We start from the raw sequence: 23,719 nt of genomic DNA on the forward strand, positions 1-23,719 counted from the left end.
ACGTAAAAATCAAGCAGATGCAGAGCTAAGTGTCTACTACATAATTAAATATATAGGGGATATTCTTTAAACAGACTGTCAAGTCTGAGAGGCACTAGAAGTGCCCATCAACACTGGATAACCTAACCACTGTCACCCAGGGTGGAATATGTCTCAATTTTCAATATTTTCATATTTGCTCAGCTTGTAGGTTAATGCCCTTAAGCAATAATGCTCTTAAATCCTCTCATTCCTTTTCCCTCCTCAGAAATGTAAACATTCTCTAAATACATACAGAAGCATTCAGGCAAGGTGGACTTAATGAGTATTAAGACCTGGCTTTGGACAATTCAATTGGATCCGTGTATTTTTATGCCTTAGAAGGGTTGGGGATTTGCAAGGTCTTGGGCTGAGAGGAATGGTACCACAGGGATATAAACAGAAAAGTTCAGATATTATGTAATGGCTCTTAAATAATTCATTGAGATTTAGGATGAGAAACAGAAGTGGTTTGGAGCCAGAAGTCTGCCTAAAAGGAGACAGTTTGTTTCACCAAGGACATTATTATGTCTCCCAGTGTGCTGTTTTCAGATAACTAAAGGCAAAAGCTAATTTCTGATCATGATTTTTCACTTTGTTATTGCCCACTTTGAGTTAATATGCTTAAGCACTGGTAGTATCTGGAATGATATCAGGGTTTTTTTGATGCTTATTAAATTACTTTGACTGTTTCCTGCTATGACTCTGTTTATGTTCTCGTGTTCTACCTGTTTACTTATGAGCTAATAACAGATTTATTTTTTACTTCGTTACTTCAATAAAAAAAATGCTCTCACTATTTCTTTTAGCACCTTTACCACAATTAACTGGAATTTATGTTGGTTGATCTCTGTATATTACTTAAGGTAGCTTTTAGCAGTACTGGCTGTTTGCAGATACAAAGTGGGCTTAATGCTATGAGTATTTCTGTAAAGCTATAAATACATTCAGGAGATCCACAAGAGTGGAACTTGATTTTCTGCCATTTCCTGTGAGATACTGCTCTTCCAGGTTTAGCAGGCTGTTGTCTTTCCCTTATAAACAGCTGTGTATAAAAACTAGCTCCAAAATACATACAAGTAAACGCCAAATCTATCTCAGCTTCATCTGAGGGATAAAGATGAAAATCAGATTTTATCTTGCATCACGAGGCTTTTAAAGAAAAAAGTTTTGCAAACTCCTGTGATCTATGTGAGCCTAATCTTTTTCCAGAAAAACAGAAAAATGCAATAAACCTCTAGATTACTGGTCATTTTAAATTTATTTTAATACTAACTACTGATTATAGAAAAAAAAACATGGTAATTTTACTGATTTTTGTGTCCATATTTCTAATAGTAGTTTTTATAACTGTTATCTTTTATAAACACACAAAGCAGTTATTACTGTTTACTTACCTCTCCTGATGAGAGGACACTGCTTACACATAACAAGAATTTTGGCACTCATATTCTTGCCAGCTTGCTGGATTGCTAAATTCCCCTCCTTATATACATTAATGATGGATATTGTTGCATGCAGACTGCCAGCCCGTGTTACTGTTGTGATTACGGTTCCAGTTATTACTAAAAGAAAAGACATTTGATATATTTGGTACATTTTTATTATTTTTAGACAAAAATTTTGAGGCATCATAAAAACTTATTAAATATATTAGTGCCTAATACTGGGAACACTTACTAAAAATATGAGTATCACTGCTAATAACTAACTCACTTCTGTCAAATTTTGGTGGCACCAAATATGAAACTGTTCTACAATGTGTCAGTCTCATGCAAGCCCAGTTCTCTGATTTCAGCTGAACTGTACAATTTGATACTACTTTTAATGTGTCATTTTCAAATTGTGCAGAAGTTGAATTGAAACTCTTCTAGCCAAAATCAGAATTCCCAGCGCTCTGACACTCCCACATGAGTAGCAGGGAATAGTTAATGCCCTAAGAACTAGATTTTGGTCTGCCTGAGGCCTAATACAAACTTACTTATTTCAGCTGAATGTATTTACAGATCTCTAGTTACCATCATATCTCCCAAAGACCTCTCAGTATGAAAATCAAGACACTTTCTTTTCCCTAGGATGACTAAATTAACTGTTAAGCCATCTTTATTTATCCAAAGGAAATGGTAATTGATATTAACAATTTGGTTTCTTCTCAGGTCATCTTTTTACATCAGATATTCTATCCTAGGATAAACTCGATCTTCATTTATCAAGTATGTACAGCCAGATTTATTTTACAAAACTGCATAATGCACATTTTGCCATTTTGTAAATTTTCACATTATCGCCCTCTAATGCAGAGCTTTTAATTAAATAGAATGTTCCAGGTCAGTCAAGAAAGAACTGTGGATGTTAAACTGCTGGATACTGCAACTATATTTCTAGGAACAATAAAATGAAATGCATGATGAAAGAAAAATAGTTATTATTTTCTAAAATCATAAATTCTGCAAATAAACTTCAAGTAAGTAATATTCTATGAACAGACTTCTTATTCCTACCTTAGGATATGCTTGTATTCACAGTAGCATATAAAGTATTTTTACTCTCACTCCTGTCACAGAAAAGACTGAAAAATGTCAAGTATTTGACAGAAGATGGGAGAGAAGAATGTGATTTTTTACTGTGATGCTAGAGGAAAAAACAAGCTTTATGTAGTGTCATTTACCATGAGCCACAAAGCTGGGGTGTGGTCAGTAAGAGGAGACCATTTATGGTTTGGGTTTTTTTCCCTACCTGTTTCTGTTGTCTTGGACCAGCCTGAGGGTTGGAAGGGGCTGTGGTCAGGGCTGGGAGGGGCTCCCTGAGTGCACCCTGAGTGCTCCCTGCCTTGGGGCACAGCCACAGCTCCCCTGCTGCTGGGCACCACCCGGGGCTCCCTGAGTGCACCCTGAGTGCTCCCTGCCTTGGGGCACAGCCACAGCTCCCCTGCTGCTGGGCACCATCAGGCAAAGCTGCCCTCAGATCCCTCAGATCTCATGGGATTAGCAGTGCAGTAAGAGGGACTCAGCTTAAAATGAAAAAAGGGTGGTGGCAGGGAGTTTTCCCATCAAATTGCCAGGCATGTTATAGGGGATTAAAAAAAGATTGCAGTATAATACAGGGAAATACAGACACATAACAGATCAGCAGTGCCAGTGCCATGCTAATGCACAGCAGACACTGTTTTTCCTGATTGATTTATGTCTGTGTACAGACAGCAGTGCTTGGAAACTTCCATCCCTTCTAATTTCTTTTCAAAGCATTTTGGAAGCACATACACTGTGTTGTGGAACAGTCTTGGCTGGTTACAGAAAATGGAGATGACAATAGAGTAACTGAATCAATGAATCCTGGGGTTGTCTTACATTGTCATTTGCTTCTCAGATTGAGAAGTTAAGTTTGTCTCAGATATCTGTGCAGTGCCTATTTTAGAATATCTCCAAGAATGTACTGAGTGAAACACAGATACTGATGTCAGATACATAGATAGGTTAGTGTAAAAATATTAGCCTGTATATTAATGGAAACACAGAACTCCATCTGGGAAAATTTCCTTGAGTCTAAAAACACAGTAGAGAATGGATAAATAAAAAGAAACTGCTTCCTTACCAAAGTTGCTTGAACAATAATTGCTTTCCAGAGTCCCACTCCTTTTACACTTCTGCTGGCACAGGGCAACTGTAGGTTTCACAGCTTTTTGAAGGGAAAAAAGTAAATTGAAATGAAGCATTTGCTACAAATGAAAAGCACTATGTTCAAAAAAGACAAGAAGAAAGATTAATAATCCTGATGTATGCATGAACTAGACCTGGCATTTCAGGGATGAGCACCACAGTAACAATATTCCTTTTCTCTGCTGTCACCTCCTGTCATTGTCTTTTCAGGTGTCTCAGCTGTGTCTGTTCCAGCAGCCTGAGAGAATGGGATGTCACTCAAGATTTGTGTGGCATCTGAAGCCTGTCACTGCTGCTGCCATACAGCCCTAGCAGAGCACCTGGAGTACCACAACAGGAGGTTACAGTAACACTTCCCTGGGAGGGGGTGGCCTTTTATTGGAAATGACTACACTGTGATGAAAGGGATCAGAGTTCAAATTCCTGACCCTTTTTTCCCAAATTTTTCTCATAGCTTCATGTCAGGTAGTGTTGCATAGTTTTTCTCATGATATTTTGAAACAAGATGTTTGAGGTATGGAGTTAACATTAGGGATTGACATTTCCTTTCTGAAATGGAATGCTTTGTTTATAAACAACTGAATACACTTGGCATCTTTCTTACTGGTATTAGAGTCTTTAGAAAGTTAAATGCCTCCCACAAGGAAAAGTGTTTTAAAGAACAAGTTACTGTGTCTATGATACAGGTCTGGCAAGTGCTTCCTATCTCAATGTTACACACAGCACACCAAAAATTTAGAATTTAATGTTTCTTGATTCTTTAAAGTTAGCATCCATAGTAGCAGGTTAGGAAATTCAGCAGGTAGATGAGTCCCAGGTGTATGCCATCATGGTAGCTGCCAAAAATTTACAGAGGTGCTCTGCTTTTTCTAAATTTAAAACTAGGATTATGTGTTACAAAATATCTTGTTTGGTCCTTTTAGGGTGCTTTTTTCTTTCATTTTTTTTCAGTTTAATAGATTTTGGTTGGTGACCAGCTTTGCTATGACTTGTCAGCAGAGGCTGTCTATTGTTTGTAAGGCACTTCAGCAAAACATGAACTGGAGAAGAACTGAAATAAAAGTTTAGTTGCCTACAACTTTACATGTAGGCACACTGACAGGAAAATGCATTACTTTATCCAATGATATAAGGAAGTCAAATACCTCATCATAGATATTGGATTAATCTTCATTACTTTTACAAATTTATTTATAGCATTTATGTATTTCTGCAAGTACTAATATTTGTAGGTTACATAAAGACTGATGTAATTCTTGAAAGAGCTTACTAAAGTTTAATATTTTATTCATGGCTGGAGTTCTGTGCAAGTTTAAACAGATCTGATCTGCAAGATAATAAGATGAGTCTCTTTGAACTGGACACTTCTGGATGCAAATGATGGCTCAGAAATGTAACTGAACTGTAGAGGTTTGGTTTGCTGTGGTTTGTTTTGAAGATCAGAAATGCCTACAGTGTGCAAAACTGATGACACCTTGAAAGGACTTCTTATTTCTGTCTGCCTGACAAGTCTTTTGAACTCTTTGCCTCTGTTGCCCTCTCTAAGATGAAGCGGCATGTTTTTACTTTCTAACACTGATGCTGTCATGGAAATTGATTTGGAGGTAATTGGTAAATTTCACCTCTCTTGCCTGTGCAAAACCCTGAACAGGGTTACTGACAGCCTGGATTACTTGAGACCAAGTGTTTCAACCAACAAGGTCGTTAACAAGTGCTTTAGAGTGAAGAAGAGCTGAATTATTTATTGTTAGAGTCACATCAGAATGATTTACAGGTCACTATGGTTTCATTTTTTTCATGTTTATTTTCATCTATTTTGAATACCTTCATTAGCAGATTAAAGCACTACAGCTTCTTGGTTTCCTGCCAACAAGCCATTGCTGCCCTGATTTGTGATGTGTTTTAAATACAAATCAGGTTATGTCTTGCAAAAACATCATAAATAATTTGGTTTTCTGCTATAATTGTATCTGAAATGCTTCACATTCAGGTTATAGAAATTCTAAGAATTAATCTCTTCAATATCTCAGTAATGAGGTATTTTTGGCAACACCTTTAGAGAAATCCAGCTCTGATCTTTCATATATGCTGTCTTGTCTCATATACAAAAGGAGATTGACTTTTAGTGAGACATATTTCTCTCTAAGTTCCAATTACTAAATATTTTCAAATAAAAATTATTCTAGGAGAGTGTCATATTGACAGGGTTTTGACAGAACCTGAAGAGGGCTCAATTGGCTTCCATACCAATTTTGCTTGATCTTAAATTGTTGCTTGAAGAAAAACACAGTAAGATTTTTACATATCAACTTGTATAGAAGAAAGAGTTCCTTTAAATAAAACTAATTCCCAAAATATTCAGAATTTTTTATTTAACAGAAATTAGCTTCTCCATCCTTCTATGGAATGTGCTAGTTAACTGTCCAAAATTGAAAAGAGACAGGAAAATTCTCTCAGGTGGGGTAAGTTACTTTTACACTAAACTCCTGCCTGGATAGATTTCCTTTAATAATGTTAAGTGTATATTGAGTATATTCCTTGAGTATATTCCACTACTCCCTTGAGTATATTAATTTTCATTAATTCCTTCAACATTTAAAATACTAACAAACCATAAAACTTGAATTTTTAATATCATTTCTATCTTGTATTTCTGTAACTCTCTCCTTGTCCTGGAATAATTAATTTTTATAGGAAATGAAATAGAGCCAGCCAGTAAGACTTACTTGAGGTAGCAGGGACTGTTGTGGTTGTAGGCAGAGCTGTAGTTGTGGGTAACTTTTTTGGTCTAAATTTGTAATGGCCAATAAAGCCATCAGCTGTTAAGCTTAAATCAGATAAAAACTGAATGAGCAGCTCATTTTTCTCAGACAGAATAGGCCTAAAATAGAAAAACAAAATAAAATATTTCCATTCTTTCACATGTCAAAGCCAAAAAGCATTAATAACATTCTTAAAAAAAACCCCAACACTCCAGACTAATACTGAAAAATACACATTTCTTTGCTGGCATGTCACACACTGGTGTTTTGAGGATGAAACTCATTTCCATTAATCACCTAAAACTCTTGATTCCTGAAGTTTATGCCAATATGAGTATTGTTCAGTTCTTCCCAGTGACTTCATTGCAAACTTCACTTCCATGAAATGGAAGGGGTCAGATTAGGTAAGTGGGAAAATACATTGAAGAAATCCTCTGTACACAGGGGAAGTAAGTAAATGGGGTGTTTCAAAATTTGGTTTTGTTTAGTAAAAAAGATATTGCACAATTGGAAAGGCTATGAAAATTCCTTAAGTACTGGATGCTGCAACTCTTCAAGAAACCCAGCAAAAAATAAAATGTTTTGGGTTATTACTTCTGTGGGCTCACTTTTTGTCAATTATTAGATTTTGATTACCCAGGATTTCTTTGAACCCTTAATGAGGTCTTTGAAGTAAAAACTTGTCATTGTTTTCCTTTTTTTTTGGCAGATTATCAGAAATCAGTTTACTCTGATGGCCAGGTCTGACTTAACCAAAAGTAAGGGGCTGATTAACTGGAATTCTCTGGATTTACAGCTGCCATGGTGGGTGCCCAGATCACACTTTCCTTGCTGCAGTATCAACACAGCCTGTGGACATAGGAGGGCACTGATTATCAGCTGCCAAGAGCTTTGTTCTGCTTCCTGAACACCAGGACTACAAGGCCAAATTTGAAAGATCTGACCCAGTCTGTGTATCCTGTCTTTTTAAAAAGGGCCGAGAGGAAAGTGAGTGAGTCAGATAAAGTGAGGAATAAGCCAAGGGGTGAGAGAGATCAGCTGGATCCTGGTCCTTCAATATCTATAATCCAAACATACACATTATGTTCATGTTCAGCTGCCATTACTGTTGGTGCCACACCAGTATCAGGAGCACTGGGGGTGTTACACAGTGGCTGATGAGGCTTGTGGGACAGCAGAGAACACAGGCTGGGGCCAGGGTTAGTCATGGAGAGAGAGAAAATAGAGAAAACCTAGAGACAAGATACTAAGCAATTTCTACATGCTCTGTTGGAGGTACAAAACACTGCATTTAATTTAAAAATTAAAATCTTTTAGAAGCCTTGGACAGAGCTGTTGGCAAAATGACACACAGTGTCATTTTGCAGTGAAGTTCCCAACTGGAGGAGGTTACTTACGCTGGGGGACTGTCTCCACAGTACTTCCCAATTCTTTTGGCATCATTGATCTCCCCACCATTAAACACTGCAACGTAGTCATATCTGCAGTAGTTGTCTCTTTCCACATCAAACTTCTCAAATTTTAACTCTATTAGCTAAGGGAAAATGGAAATAAGTCATTTAGGTTTTGACATGCAGAATTTATTAATACTTCTTGTAGTAAGTGACATCTTCATATAAAGTACTATTTAATTTTTCTTTTAATAAAGGAAAATTCCTTAATCCACTTAATTGTGAAGTATTTTAATCTACATGACCTCTCCAACTAATAGTTCAGCATACGACTCTAATATTCTGTAAAACGTTTTCTTCTCAAATATATGCAAGTAACTTCTGATAAAGTTATTTTTATGAGTGAATGTTAGTAGGTGTTAGGTGTTACAATGCTCTTAAAATAACTACAGCAAGTGTAAGCAACAGAAAAGGAGCTTTTAATGTCACTGCATCTTTAAAGATACACTAAAGAAAAAGCAAAGGCAAAGTTGATACAAGGCATTTCACTGACTTCATTAACAGCAGGGCTTAAACCACTGTGGTTGCCAATGCTGTGTATACTTGATGCAGAATTAAAAACATTAGAAATTAAAATTTTGATAAAAAGAAAATTAGCAAATAGTGAAATGTGAAAAGAAAGAAAATTAGCAAATGTGAAATAGTATCATGCTGGTATTTCAGTATTAATGCTATTATCTCCAATTACTTTTATTTATGGAATTTTCTACTTAAAGAAAAAAAAACCAACAATGTACAAGAAAACAGAAATGGAATCTACTACTCTGAAATGAAGTTCTGCAGAATGACTCTGTCAGTCAAGTGGGCAAGGAAGGGAAACACAGCCCAACTGCTGCATGGAAACAGAGGTAATATATGCATTTAGGTTGCTTCTTTAGATGAAGCACAACAGTATTTAAATCACCTTCCCATAAATAGCACAAATAAGGCTTGAATGACAAGACTGATTTATGCTGATTGTAGATCAACCTTTATAAAGATCTGACTCAAAAAAGATGGTATTAAATCTTTTAAGATTGTATTTAAAAAAAGAAGTAATTTGTACATGGCATGTAATTTATTTGATTACTGACATAGCAAAAGTTATCTTGTTCTACATTCATAGTAATGATAGCCTGTTATCACCTGATGTCTTAGTTTTGCTTGGGTATAGTTTTGCACTATTAAGATATTTAAGGCATAATTTTGTTAATTTTGTTTCCCATGAAGTATGAGTAACCTTGGGGGACTTGATTTCAGAGATGACTAACAGGCTTGTTTCAAAACCCTCAGTATCATGATGAAAAAATGTACTTTAAATGGAATACCCATCTGAATAACATGCTTGTGATCAAAAAACATGGTAAAGAAAGAAGTAATGCAACTGGGAATAGAAATGCTAAATTTTTCCATAGCAGGCCATAGTATCTACTTCACTATTGTTCAATAAGTGCACTTTGCACTGATAAGTATTTCATGATAGAATAGAAGCTCTTCATGATCAGGAGAAGCTCCTTCATCTTCTGTAATAAATTAAGTAATTATTGGTTTGTATTTGAAGCAACAAAACAAGAGTGCCTTGTTTTATTGATCACTTGCTTATGAAAGGGAAATAGAAATAACAACACCTAAATTCTGGCAAATGGAAGACTGGGGAGCTTTTTCTGTGCACTTGAAGAGAGATGCTTATTCACTACTTCATGGAAAATGGCACTGTCAAGATTCTGCCTTTTTTCCATGCAAACAACCACTGTTGCAGTACATGAATAATATATATTTGGAAACAGGTAGATTTGTGGAATCGAATCATCAAAAGGCACAGGATATAATGCCCTTATTTTTATGCTGATATAGCCTTTCTCAAATCATCTCTGTGAGCTTAGGAAAAGTTCTTAGGTTTATCTAGAGACATTTGGAAAGCACCAAAGTAATCTGCAGTTTACAGATAAGGGTTTAAAAATCACTGCCTATCTATAGGATTGTTAAATGGCCTGTATCTAGCAAACAAGGAACGTGCATTAAAAAGGAATACAGGCAAGACTAAGCTGACATATTGCTTCAGTTCAAGGGAGGAACTGTCTTGGTAAATGCAAAAGTAGGAAAGATCAGAAGAATATATTTATCTGGGGCAGCTTTTTTTATTTCAAGGATTAGTCATGAGCGGAAGATGAAGAGGAAAGTCATCTTTATATGTAAATGAATTTTAAAAGCTGAATGTGGCAAGAAAAGCAACCTACCAAACGTGATTGTCAACCAAAACATTCAATCACTGTATACCTCCTGCTAAGATACAGAGCAGATGGCTCAGCAGCAACCAGAAAATGTGCAGCTAGGACTGAGATTTGCCCTACAGTGCAGGGAACACATTTGTGTTTGCCATGTGTGGCACAAGAGCCCTCTCAGTCTGCAGGCACATCTCCTCAGCTCCTAATGAAGTGGGAACATATGCTCTCATGGCATCTGGCTAATAAAGCAAGCATGTTATGCGATGGAGCTTTCAAAATACAAAATAGAATAAACTGCTTTTATTAAATTCAATCAGCTCCACCTGGGTACCTCAATAGTAAATGCTCAAACATTGTTAGACTTAAATGCAGCACTGGTCATCATCACGTTTGGTGCTGAGATGATCACATGCCCTGGCTTCATTTGCATGGTATTTTCTGAATTAAGAAAATAATGTTTAAACCATTCTGGGCTTAAAAGCCTCAGCAGTCACAGATGCTTTAATGGGTTTCATTTAGGGGAGTGTACCAGTGCGTGGCCCTGCTGAGGAAGCACAGGAATCACTGGGGCGAAGGGGGAGCGGAAGGCGGGACAGGCGGAGCGTGGCCGTGCCTGTGCCTGCCGTGCCATCGCAGTGTCCCGGCCAGCGTGGGTCCCTGCAGGCGCTGGAAGCTGAGCTGTGCCAGCAGGGCCTTACCTGGTTCTTCGGGGCCACGATGTGCCAGGAGCAGGTGACTCCCGCGGGGTAGTCCCGCTCTGGCCAGTTGGGCGTGTGGAAGGAGCCCGAGGGTTTCTCCAGCCGTCCCCCGCAGTACTGGTCCCCTGCAAGGCAGCACAGCGGGGCCCTGAGGGCGGCGGCCGTGCTGAGGGAGCCTCCGCCACAGCCCGCCCAGACACAGCCGAGCCCTCCGCCCCAGCTGGGGCACCTCTGGGAAAACACAGCTAATAAACGGCAGCAAAACAGAGAGAGAGAAGCATTCCTGCAAACGCTGGAGGAGGAGAAGCCGCAGGTACTGGAGGAGCCATCCCGCAGCCCATAGCAGCAATGGTGGGGCCAACATGCACTCCCAAAGGAACTGCAGCGTGGGGAGTGTTCTTGATGGAGAAAGGTCTTTTCTTCCATATCTCCGGCTCTCAGTTCCAAATTAAAAACTCCATCAGGTGTGTAATCCTTATCTACAGTATTACTATGAACCTTCTCATTAAATTAACTATATCCGGGCAAAGTTATTTAATGTATCGTTCAATACAAGGTTACAACTGGTAGGCCTGATAAATTACTCACCGCCTGCACTGCCTCTGCCCAACAACCTGTCCAGTCTGGTATCATACCAATAGCAAAAGCCTTGTAAAAGTCACTAACTAGGGCAATACCACCTTCCCGTGACCTCCCAGCCTCTCACTGTTCATACTCTTCCCAAGCACCAGGCAATGCCTTTATGTTTAGTAATACCTGATGAATTTTGCTTTGATATGTTTTTGTAAGTGGTTTTAAACCAGGACAGAAACAGACAATCCACAATATCCCCTGGTACAGTGTTCTGCTGCTTCACAGGCCACAGAGAAAAATCACCCTCTCCTTTCCTCTGCAGCCACTTGCTCATCTGGTTTTTATGTTGAAAGAGATGGACCAAGGTCCACCTTCCTCCACACCACATTTCCTCCCCACCAGGCATGACTTCAAAGCCCTCTCCTACAGTTCCTTTGACTTTCTCTTTTCCAGCATGAAGAAGTTCATGCTGTGCAGTTGATCGTTGTGTTTGTGGTGCTCTTTTAACTCTATCTTACTTGTTGTCTCTGATTCCTTACTATAATTTGATCATATTCAGTTCTGAGATGGGAACATCAGAAAGCCATATTTTATTCAAAATGTACATGCATTAGGAATTATAATGGCATGGGTTTTGTTGTTGTTGTTGTTTGGTTTTTATTTTCTTTCTAAAAATTATTACGTTTGTGCTTCGTTTTGGATACCCACTAAGCACTGAATTGAAGCTCAACTACTGTATTCGTGAATTATCTACTTTAAACCTAAGATCTCATTCCAAAACAGTAAGAGTCAATTCAGAACCTGCTGTACTGTACACAAACTTAGGGTGTTTTCCCCTTATGTGCAACATTTATCTATATTGAATTTCATTTGCCCTTTTAATGGCTAGTCATTACCAGTTTACTACTAGGTACAGTTCTCCCACTACTCTTAGACTGTCAGCCTTTCTCCTTACTATGTGATGAACTAAGATGGCTAAACAGTTACACTTTGCTATTTGCTAAGCAAGGTAATTAATAAATATGTTGAGTAGCACAATCCTTAATATCTCTGGCACCAAATCTTTAAAAGCATTAATGTGGCTCTGGATAGAGCCGGGTAATATTTGTCTTCAGCACATATATAATGGTGAATTACCTCTTTCGTGTGGTTCTGCTGCAGAAAACTTGGCAATGAATCCACTCCCAGCAGTATTGGCATCTGAAGTCATCTGCACCAACATTTTATTGCCGCTGGACACCAGGGCCCCTGGTTTGACGGTGCCACAGAACCTGCCGATGCGCTGCCCGTTGGCGTGGCCGCTGTAGATGTCCACAAAGTCATAGCGGCACAGGGTGTCGCTCTCCAGGTCCAGGTACCGGAAAGAAAGCACCACCACCTTTCCCTCTGGGACCTGCACAGACAGGGAGGGAGGGAGACATGCATCTGCAAGTGTGACCACATATCTATCAGATCCACTGTTTGCATGACTGCTTTCACACCCTTCACCTCCTGTCAGATGAGCTCTTTTTGTCAACTGTATTCCAGGCACAGCAGTTTCTAAAGCGACTGGGACCAATCCTTAATATAAGGCTCTGGCCATCTCTTGCCATTATCTTATTTCTGATCCAGAGTATCTGCTAGTCAGGCTCATGCAGTTAATTATAAACCAGTTCAGCCTGGTGTGTTTCTCTTATTTTCTGCTGAAAGTGTAGAATCAGCCATGCAGCTCCCTGTCACTAAGCAAGGTGAGGAGCATGAGATTAATATGAAAAAAACATGGAAAAAATAATTTACCATTTTAAACAAATGAAATGGCCTCTCTCTCTGATTTGTGTTACCAAGTTTCACAGTTTGAAGGAGTTTTTTAGTTTACTGACATACATCTCACATTTAAAAATAAAATTGGAAATTTTATGGCTAATACTGTACAACCCTAATATTTAGTTACTGGAGTGGCTGCAGTGAAATAATTATATTTGGAAAGACAATGTAAAACTATAAACAGAGAATTCAAAAGAACCACTAGTGGGTGTCCTCAATACAGAACAGAGTTTTGTTTTCTGAAACATCTGAGGAAACATAAGACAGGGCAAATCTTGTTACATGTCTGCATGTGGACACTGCAAAAGAGACAAGAGTACAGAGAAGGATGGAAATTAAGACACCATAATCGTTTACAAGGAGAACATTTCCTGGGATACAGTTACAAGCTTTTAAGAGAAAAATCAGCATACTGAGAAGTGAAAACTATTCTAATAAAGCACTTAATGCTGTGTAACAGAACTGAAGAAGAGAAACAGTATTTTAAAGTATAGAGGGACCCTAGACAGGCAAGTGTAATTATGTGCATTCAATCCATATCATGGTAGAGTGGTTAGCTATTAAAATAATTGCAGCTGTTCTGCTTTACTGAGACACTACTATAATTTTCTGCTTTAAACATACACTTAATATATCTGCATTAAGTTCATATTTAAGCCACGTTATTTAGGAGTTCATGAATTTTTTTCATTCCTTAACAGTGACTCATTTTAAAACACTGGTTTGAAATAAACTAAAACTAAACTGTTTCTATATGAAATTGTCAAACTGTTTTAACATTGAGTCTCAACAGTTAAAAATTGCTTGTCAAGTATAGATGGAAGTGTTATAAATGAAAGTGACTGTTTTAACCCACAGAAGATACTGATAGAGGCAGCAGCTCTAGATGTACTGGAAAATGTGCTGTAGGTGTGTTCAGGTTACTCTCTCATGTGGCTGCTTTTATGCCCAGTGCTGATACTGATCCTGCAGCAGGACAGACTTCTGCTTGAGCTGTTCTCAGCTGCCCAGGGTCCATGTGCATACTTCCTGACCAGCTCCACTGCACTTCCTGCTGCTGGCTTCAGGGAATTTTCCTTTGAAGTTTAAAGTTCTCTCAAAAATGCATTCAGGTCCCGTGTGCTGATACACATCACTGCTGCTACTACAAAACCACAACTCGTCTAATCTTGAATTTATTCCTTGAATCACTGCTCTCATATCTAAATCTCTTACCACATTCACTTGTCTTCTGGTCTGAATCCCTAAGGAGAAATAAGGCTTACCATTTTAACATAAAATGAGCTAAAATGAATTTGGTATTCCTGCCAGAAGACCTGAATATTATTTACGGTTATACTTCAAACTCTGTGTGACTGGACAAGTCAATTCAGAAATGCTGACAGTAAAATTAGTTAGATAAAGTCAAATTTAGGCAGTTAGATGACAAAAGCCTTTTTTCCAGAAATACGTATGTAAAACAGCATATGCTCTTTTGGGGTGGAACAGTCATTCTCATGTTTGTCCAACTGGTATGACAGGATGCAAATGGAGTGACCTTTAAAGGTTATCATGTTTTAAAATAAACTATCATGCCTACAGTTAAGTTTGTCCAGCATATCCCACAACAGTGTCTTACAGCTTTGGCTAAAACTTGCCCATCTTTAAGATATTTCCCCTTTTCCTTCCCCTGTTTTTGAAAGCTGAGCAGGAGTTGCTCTAGCATATTAGATTAAACAGTTTTATCAATGCTTAGGAGATTTTTCCCTATTTTCTCAGCCTGAATTCCTTCTTTGAATATACCTGCTCTCTCCCAGAGTTCAAAGAAGCAAGTGGAAATGTGAGAGGTGGCTGGTTCTGGGGTACAAAAAGGTCATTTTGCTGTCCTTGTAGAATTGCACTCAGATTTAGCCAAGTGGTCAGTGCTCAGTAATGCTGATGGTGCTCACTGACAGCTTTGTTCCAGGAGTGCACTGAGCCAGCACTGCTCTACTCACACCAGCCCCAAGGCCCTCACTCTGCCCCTGGACATGCCACTCCCTTGGGGACAGAGGGAAACAGGGCAGGGGACAGATCTCTACTTAGGAGGGAGAGGATGGCAAAGCAGCCAAGCCCAAACTGCAGTCAGCCATTCACTCAAGCCTTAGGTTTTCTGGTTCATGGTATCAGCCATTCTGTGCAGTGTTCTGCTTCCTTCTCCTCTCCCCACCACTGGCTATGCTATACTGTACTGTACTATACTTTTTAATTATATTTCATTGTAGCTTTTAATCTCTGCTTCTGTCAGTTTAGTCTATGTGAACTTGGTCAAGACTGTTCCCCATAGATGTACTGACTTCTGTTTCATAACAGTCTGTAAAAAAATGTGCAGGAAAAACTCAGCCACGTGGTCATAAACGTTTAACATGGAGCCTGCTGCAGTTTTTAGTTGTCAGAATAATCCTTGCTCATGTTTAGCTGAATTTGGAGAGGTAAGTCATTTAAAGAAACATGGCAGGCCCTTAATTACAGTCACTACTTACTGCTATTACTTTAAATCTTTAAAATATACTTGTTTATTAAAATATTTGTTATTAAATTTGTTCCAGTATGTTAAATCAGTTAAAATTTTGTGGTCTGAGTAGATGACAATGAAGTGCAGAGGATGCTGGTTCCACATTCTGGCAGCAGCTGTTCCAGTTTGCAGCTACTCCCAAGAAATCTTGTGCTAAATAGAGGCATCTTTGCATAACTGTGCTTTTCTTTGATTTCTACCATTTCTCTCCTTTAAATGTTGAGAACTGATGTGCTAAAATCTGCCAACGGTTGTCCCAGGACATTTAAAATATTGTTCCATGAGAAACACAGGGGAGCAAGCAAAGGCCAGCATGACTCAGTATTGTTTACTTTGAGCCACATCTGAGCCTGATGCAGTATGATGGGATACCTCAGAGGAAGAACTGGAAGGAATTCAGCTCTTAAAAGAAAAGGGAAAAAAAAGAGGGAGGAGTCAAAGGAAGAATGATGTGATGCTTCCTCTGCAGGGTGTGCCTTATTTTTGTTTTATCCATCCAGCTGGTATCTTTCAACAACAGAGGCACTTCATCCACTGCCTTTCCTTGTCACAAAGAGGGCACTGACCCATACTCACTCTCTGCTTCCCTTCTTATTTTAACTCTATGAATTTCTTTAGGTTCAAAATTATGATGCTGAACTAATGCCTTACTCCTATGGAAGGCTAAAGAAATTTTAGAGGGAGTTTTTATAGAGCATATTTCCCTAAAATCATCTGTGTAAATTACTAACCTCTTCAAAAGGGCATGATTATTCATATATACAACACACCTCAAAATAAGGTCATGAGATTGTTTTTGTTTATAATTCATTGCAGATATTTAATATAATGTTAATCAAAGTTCAGTTATCTTTGAAGTAGTGATGCTGTTCTTCTATTATTCTGACTGAATACAAAGCCTCTTCGTCAAAATTACATGGTTTAGACTATTCACTTTGAAGGGAAGAAACCCCTTAAATGCCAACTTTCACAAATATATTTTGTCTAACTTTTAAACCTGTATTGGGTTGAATATATTTTGATATATGTTTAATACAAAAATGCTAATTGTATGCTTTGCTATAGCAGTCCCAGGTAAAGTTGAAAAATACATCAGCTACCTGCAAGCCAAATGTATTATTTCTCTCTTCTGAGAATGAAGTAGAAGTTATTTGGAGTCACATCCTGGGAAGAACTATGATTTCTGCCTAGTTGTTTGTCTATCTCCATCTCCAGTTTTAAAAATTTGTATTAGCTTGTTCTTCCTGACAAGGCACTAGATTCTGTTCATCTTTTTCTTTTCCAGCTATACAACCAATGTGTAAAGACCTGTTTTCTACTGGAAGGGCAGTTTTTCAATGACATAGGAAAACGAATGCTTAAAACATAGAAAAATTTATGTAAAATATTCTGCTCCCTCAGGGCAGATTCCCAACTGCCCTGATAAGTAAATTTTTCAAACTTTGCTTATTGTCAGCAAACCTGCTGGAACACAGCTCCTGAACCTATAAAAACATAACCTTACATAACTCTGACAGTTTTCAGTATTATTGTTGCACATAAAGTTGTTGGAGTTTTATGGGAACTAAGCAGCCTGCCAGAAAAACACGGGACAGCAGTCCAGATTCTTGGACTATGTGACACATTTATGTGAGGTGATGGCCAAGAAGGATTACAGAGTATTGAAACCAAGTGTATATGATATATTTTAGATCAAACTATATACATTACTATAGGAAAGGAAATAGCTGTACAAATGACTTAGCAAAGCCAGTGAAAAGCTGCTGGGTAGTCTGCCAAGGCAGTAATAGAACCACAAGCATGTGCTGAACACTTCTTAGAGCTCTTAGAATAGAGAAGCTGTTTTCTTTAGCCAGCTGAAAAAGTCCCAGTCTCTTGAAATAACAGAACCATAATTGAGTTAGACTCTTCCAGCTTTAGCAAACTAGATGGAAAGATTTCAGATGATACCTGAATGCTACATTGCTTTATCTGTATTACCTGTAATGTTTTCTAAGCCTGTTTTCCTCTAAAGAACGAATTACGTCTCATTCTGCCTTTCTTCCTGCATTTCTTGTGCAGATGATGAAATTCTGTAGTTGAGAAAACAAGAGCTTCACGCTTCTCATGACCCAGACATAAAGTAAATCAATGTCTCTATCAGTCTTGCAGGCTTGTCAGATCCTGCATTAGGAGACTGTTTTCAGAAAGGTGTTCACAGCCCTTGGCTAAAACGGACAGGCAAATGTCTTAGTCACTTTCTAAGACCAGATGCTAAATGAGGAAGACTAACAGTAACTACAGAGTATTTCTTCATGGCAGTGTAACTGGCTTACTTACTTGGGTGCTATTACAAGCTATTCTGAGCCTCAGCAATATTTGGTGAAAGGATTTTGTTGTATAAATTCAGGCCAACCAGACTGTTGAGCGTACCCTTTTGCCACAGTATGGTAAACCATGGTCTTTTTAAAGAGACTACAGGCTTAGTCTTGCAGGTTTATTAGTCCTTGCCTTCCCTGCATCCTTCCTGCACACCCAAAAGACACAGAGCATTCTACAGTTGATGGGGAGACAAAATCAGCTTGGCTTAGTGAACATTATTTTTAACAAAACAGGCGTTAAATGGGCTGAGGGCACAAGCAAGCCTGGACTATCCAGTTGTGCGGCCCTTCTCTGGCTTTGGGCAAACTACAAAGGACAAGCAGGAGGCAGTCAAATGGCAGCACAGCAGAACACTGGGAGTCAGGGTGATCATGAAATGACAGAAGCCATTGAGTTCCTCCCATGGTCAAGAAAGCTCAAGTGCAGACACAGCTCTGCTACAGCTCTGTAGAAATGCTTCTCACCGTGCCCAGGCTCACCTGGATGTTGGCATCTTGGTAGCAACAGCCACATAAAGTCTGCAATTAAAGCACTCTGTATGGACTTTCTAAGTACAATAATTTGTTCTCTTCTCCCTCTACCCCCCATATATGAAGGGCAGATACATGGCATGATTCAGTAATTGCTTCTTTAGTGCTGCCTCCATTTGTTATCCAAGTTTTTAGTGGTAAAAACTTCATGCTGTTATAAGCAAAATTATTATCTCCCTCCAGATTAAATTTTGAACTTTTGAACATCTAATACTGAGTTACACTGGTAAACTAATTTTGTATGTTTTCCCTTTTATTTAAGGCATGTGTGTATGATTCCAAATGCAAATTGCATCTGCTCTTCAGACTGCAAGGTGGGCCGTGCTGACTGCTGTCACCTCAGCCCCTCAAAAGCAAGGAATCAAGTTTATGGGCATGCACCACACTTCACATCCTCTTTGGGATGAGGTCAGACATGGCTCAAAGGTAACCTCTAACTAGGCCCCAAAATAACACAACAGAAAGGTGCAGAAAGCAGCTCTGCAGCTTCACTGGCATCTTTCAGATAAAACGATTAAAATCACAGCGCTCATTTGGAACGCGAGTTGTTTTAAACTGAACATTGTAAACAGATCAATGTCTCCTGCTCTGCGTCAGCATCTCTATAGTAGCAGGAAACAATTATCCTGTGACATCCTAGTCTCCTGCCAGCACCTAGCCTGTGATGCAGTCTTTCAACTGAACTTGTCTTTAGTGATCCTGTCAACGCACAGACAAACTTATTTTTTATGCCATCCTATTTTTTCTGTAGGCCCAAATGTCAGAAGCTGTGTCTAAAAAAGAGAGGAAATTTGGTGGGCAGTTTCAGAGGGTTTAATTTGTGCAGATGTGAGGAAGAGTAATCATTCACTCACATCCCCTTCTCTGAGTCTGTAGATAAGGACATCCATACCAGGAGTATTTAGTCCTACTACCTAGTTTCATGGCATCTGTTGTCCATGAATATATCTCTTCCCTACAGTCTCATTTCAGCATCGAAATATCAATTGTACCACATGGTTCCATTTCACATAGTCATTTATAAATGTAACAGCACTTCCCTACTGCTGTCATCCTGCTGTATGACAGACTCCAGATGTCCTGGCTGGCAGAACTCTGCTAGCAGCACACTTCAAGCAAACCTGCCTGATTTTTTTTGGGTTTGATTGAAGCTTTTTTATATGTCTTCTTGCCAAGAAATTTTGCTTTTCATACTCGCCACCTCAAATCTTTTCTTTGATAGAACTCACTATTACTTTCCACAGTGACAGAAGGGGAGATGTTTGTTTTTAAGTGGGTTCATTTAAAACAATTAGAGGTGCATCAGGGAAGTCAATGAAAATTTGCTTCTGATATGAGGCAAGGCCAGTTTGGTTCAGCCACTATTATCATGTTATATCAACCCTAAAAAGCTCCAGATAGTTGAGCTAGTTTGAGTTACTGAATTCATTATTACACATATGTTACCCCATGTAAAACACAGTTTCACAACAAATTGCTGTTCATTGTCTTAATCACTGATTTTGTGGTATTAAAAATTCTTACGGTGATTTTCCAAGTACATTTGCTGTTTGGTGGGTAGACGCCAGGAAATCCTTCACTCCCAATAAACCCTGACTCTCCAGATACAACTCCTCCACATGTAAATGTAGGCCTGAGAATAACAGAAAAACAAAATTCATTTATTCTTGGTATAAGAGGCCCAAACTGTCTCAACAGCTTAAATATTTAAAGCCATTGCTAACATGGAATATGTTTAATCATTTACATAAAATGTAATGTAATTGACATAGAATGTGCAATTTAATGTGCGAACTTAGGTGTAGAAAAAATTAACTCCTTAGGCCTTAATTCTGGTCAGCACAGACTGTTATCTCTCCCTCCTTTTTCACTTCCTAAGAGCAGTGGTGCGCCAATGTGATGTATCACTGCAAATTGCTATTATAATGGAAAATAATTATTGAAAAGTCATTAGCAATAACTTTTTATAGTACATATAATAGTAGTTAAAATAGCATTGATATAAAAATTACTTCTCATTCCTTTCTACGCTTTGAATTTATATGTTTTAATCAAGGAAGTCTGTGGTACTTTTTGGTACCTCAGTAGCACAACCCACCCCGTGCTGAGCCTCGCTCGTGGTGCTGAGTCCTGCGGCCCAGCTGTGCTCAGGGCTCAGCTCAGGTGCTGGTGCCGGCTCTGGACACGCGAGAAACCCTGGAAAAGCTGCGTGGAACCTCTGCTACTGCTGAGCACACGAGGGTGAGCGAAGTCCCTGCCGAGCTTTAGCCACCGGCACGCCTCACCCTATCCTACTGTTATGTTAGAGAGGTTACCGACTAGCGGGCACGGGCTGCTCTCGCAGGGCGCCGGGCTCCGTGGGCAATGCTCCTGCCCTGATGCAGTCACGGGCACTGGAACACGGCGGGAACGCGACTGCGGGGGACGAAGGGAGGGGAGGGGACGCGGGGCCAGAGAGCGCGGTACCTGTGCGGGGGGGCGGCGGGACGCGCCGCCGCCAGCAGCAGCAGAGGCAGCAGCAGCGGCGGCAGCAGCGGCGGGACGGCGGGCGGCATCTCAGCGCGGCAGCGGCGACCGGGGCAGGGCTGGGGCCGCGGAGCCGCTACTCCGACCGCCGCCTGCTCCTCCTGTGGCTGCCAGGGCCGGGGGAGGAGGCAAAGGCTTCCGCGGCCCTCCGCCCCCAGGGCAGGGGCCCGGGCAGGGCCGCCCTCTCTCCCGCGCGGGGCGCGGGCGCTGCCCCGGGTGTGTCCGGCCCCGCCCCGGTGCGTCCCGGGCGCTGCGGGCTCGGCCCGGGCAGCCCCGGCCCCGCGCACTCTGCGCCCCCGTCCGCCGGCCCGGGCCCAGCCCGCAGCCCCCGCGACGCCCCGCTGCCGTCCTCAGGTGGCACAGTGCGGGGGTTTGTCCCGGGCATGAATGAACTCAGTGTTACCGGCGGTGCCATCGTCTGCAGCTCCGCCAAAGCTTGAGAAATAGTAATGCTGCTTTGAAATTTCTTCTTTATTTAAATTCTAAAGTAAACTCGAAATGCTTCGTTTTGTTTACCAGTGGGTAATCCTGACCCATTTAGTAGCCTTTTCACTGTGGCTGTGAAGGATACCCTTTAAAAGGCTGTGGCTGAGCCTGCAGTGATGAACTCAGTACTTGGGTGTTTTACAGAATTTGGGCCAAAGTTGTTTGACTGAGAAAAGAAATGAAAAATTAAGCCAGTATCCTTATTTTGAACACAGTATTCTTATTGAACATGACATTTGAAAAACACCACATTGTTAGTGCTATTGAACAATGATATACAGATTACCACATCGATAAGTGATAATTTATGTTCTGAGTATTGCTTTAAAAAGAACCTGTTCCTCTTACTGTTTTTAAGTACTTCTTCCCATATGTGTCTCTTGCAGGAGAAGGAGGTAAGTCTGTAGAAGCATTCAGGCACAGCCAATTGAACAGACTTGAGGAACTAAACAGAAATTCTCCTGCATATAAGGCAGAATATAAACATATTCTCTTATTTTTAGTTCATTTATTGAGCACTTAACATTCCTATTCCTGCAAAATACAAAGAAGAGTGGTCTCACTACCAAAACTTTAAAGGAGTGCTCTTGATTAGAGAGGATGTTGTGAGGATTAAACAGAAAGTGGATGCTGCAGTTCAGCAGTCATGATACCTGTACTTTGCTTTCCGCAGTGCTGGGTGAAGGAGGCAGTAGACTAAGCTGGATTCATGCTTGCTACATTTCCAGGAGGGATTTTGTGGGAGAGGAGGTGCAGCTGCTGTTGGAATGTCCCAGACCTTTGGAGGCAGCCTGTAAGAGGCTGGCGAGTAAGAGATGCCAGCAGTGTTCCTGTGTGCACAGAGGCACTGGAGGACAAGGAGCAGCAGAGGCTGGGGGCTGTGTGGATTTGGCAAGGCCCAGGATTTCAGGAGTGCAGGTTGTGTGCTGGCAGCCAGGTGTGAGGGCCTGGCCTGCAGCCCTGAGGAGAGGCTGCCACATCCCCCCAATGGGACTGGAGGAAGGAGCAGGACACATCCAGGCAAGACTTGGTGGAGGGTTGGGGCAGGGAGTCCAGCTCACAAGAAGGGGATTGTGGAAACAGAGATCATAACATTGTGAGAACAGAGACTGTGTTTGCATCTGGGTTTTGAACTAATTTTAAGTGACAGAAATGGAAAGTAAGAAAGCTAAAAAGGAAACATTTACTTACACCATGACCAATGAGATGCTGGTTGGCAGCTAGAAGTTTAACTGGTGCCACTAGGTATATTGGATGTAGTCATGAAGGTATAATAATGGTATAATATATTACATTAGATATAATATATTACAATGATAATAAAAATTGTTACACCTGGAAGTCAATGTGTATGACAGAAAGTTGTGTAATCCTCACAGCACAGACATATGAGTTCCTTGCTGCTCCTTTCGGTCAATGATTTTTAGTCTAGAGAAGACTCTATTTTATAAGAATAAGATTTCAGGCCTAATATCAACTGAAGAGCTGTGCTCCAGGCAAAACCACCAACAAAGGCTGTTAGATCTCATGGATTGCATGTTCCAGGACTCCTTTTATATGTGGTTGCTGCAGATTTTGCCTCATCTAAAGGTAGTTTTAAACTTCTGAACAGTTAACACCTTAACAGGTTCTGCATTGCCACCCAGGCATATCTACAGATCTGTGCAGCAACAGGGCAATTCAGGCCTGTTGAGCAAACTGAGGTGATGAACAGGCTGCTGGGAAAGCTCCCAGCCCATGCAGCCCACGCAGCCAAGCTCCTGCACCTTTGCCAATCAGTAAAAAACGGCAGCATCACTCCCTGGCACTGCCTGTCCAGAAACACACCCTTAAATGTGTATTCTCCAAACACCCTCAATCTGGTGTGCTCAAGTACTTCTTTAGTGCCCACTATTAAATAGATTGCAAATACCACAAGTAGTAAATGACAGACTATAAACAAGGCTCTCAAATTAAACTGCATTTACCAAATGTAAATGATGTTGCTAGAGAGATTTCACCCATGAACTAACCCAGAGATGTCTGGCTGGTTTCCATCAATGGCTGCAGAAGGAACAGAAAAGTAAAAGACCAGTAAGTAGTTACCCATAAATAAACCTGTTAGCATTGACATTCGTC

The 23,719-nt window shown here is 40.2% G+C and overlaps 1 protein-coding gene across 1 annotated transcript in view; it reads right to left on the reverse strand.

Moving 5' to 3' along the window:
- Window positions 1–23,719, reverse strand: part of PCOLCE2 (procollagen C-endopeptidase enhancer 2) — a 58,412-nt gene that overhangs the window by 938 nt on the left and 33,755 nt on the right. Inside the window, exons 6-12 of the mRNA XM_054283009.1 lie at window positions 20,114–20,222; window positions 12,500–12,755; window positions 10,790–10,914; window positions 7,834–7,970; window positions 6,401–6,555; window positions 3,610–3,693; window positions 1,416–1,583 (exon numbers count right to left, since the gene is read on the reverse strand). Of these exons, the coding sequence (XP_054138984.1) occupies window positions 1,416–1,583; window positions 3,610–3,693; window positions 6,401–6,555; window positions 7,834–7,970; window positions 10,790–10,914; window positions 12,500–12,755; window positions 20,114–20,222 (1,034 nt within the window). The remainder of the gene's footprint in view (window positions 1–1,415; window positions 1,584–3,609; window positions 3,694–6,400; window positions 6,556–7,833; window positions 7,971–10,789; window positions 10,915–12,499; window positions 12,756–20,113; window positions 20,223–23,719) is intronic.

The sequence above is a fragment of the Melozone crissalis genome, unplaced genomic scaffold, assembly GCF_028551555.1.
Source record: "Melozone crissalis strain CALT ecotype California unplaced genomic scaffold, PUWL_Pcris_2 ptg000034l_1, whole genome shotgun sequence".
Taxonomy (NCBI): domain Eukaryota; kingdom Metazoa; phylum Chordata; class Aves; order Passeriformes; family Passerellidae; genus Melozone; species Melozone crissalis.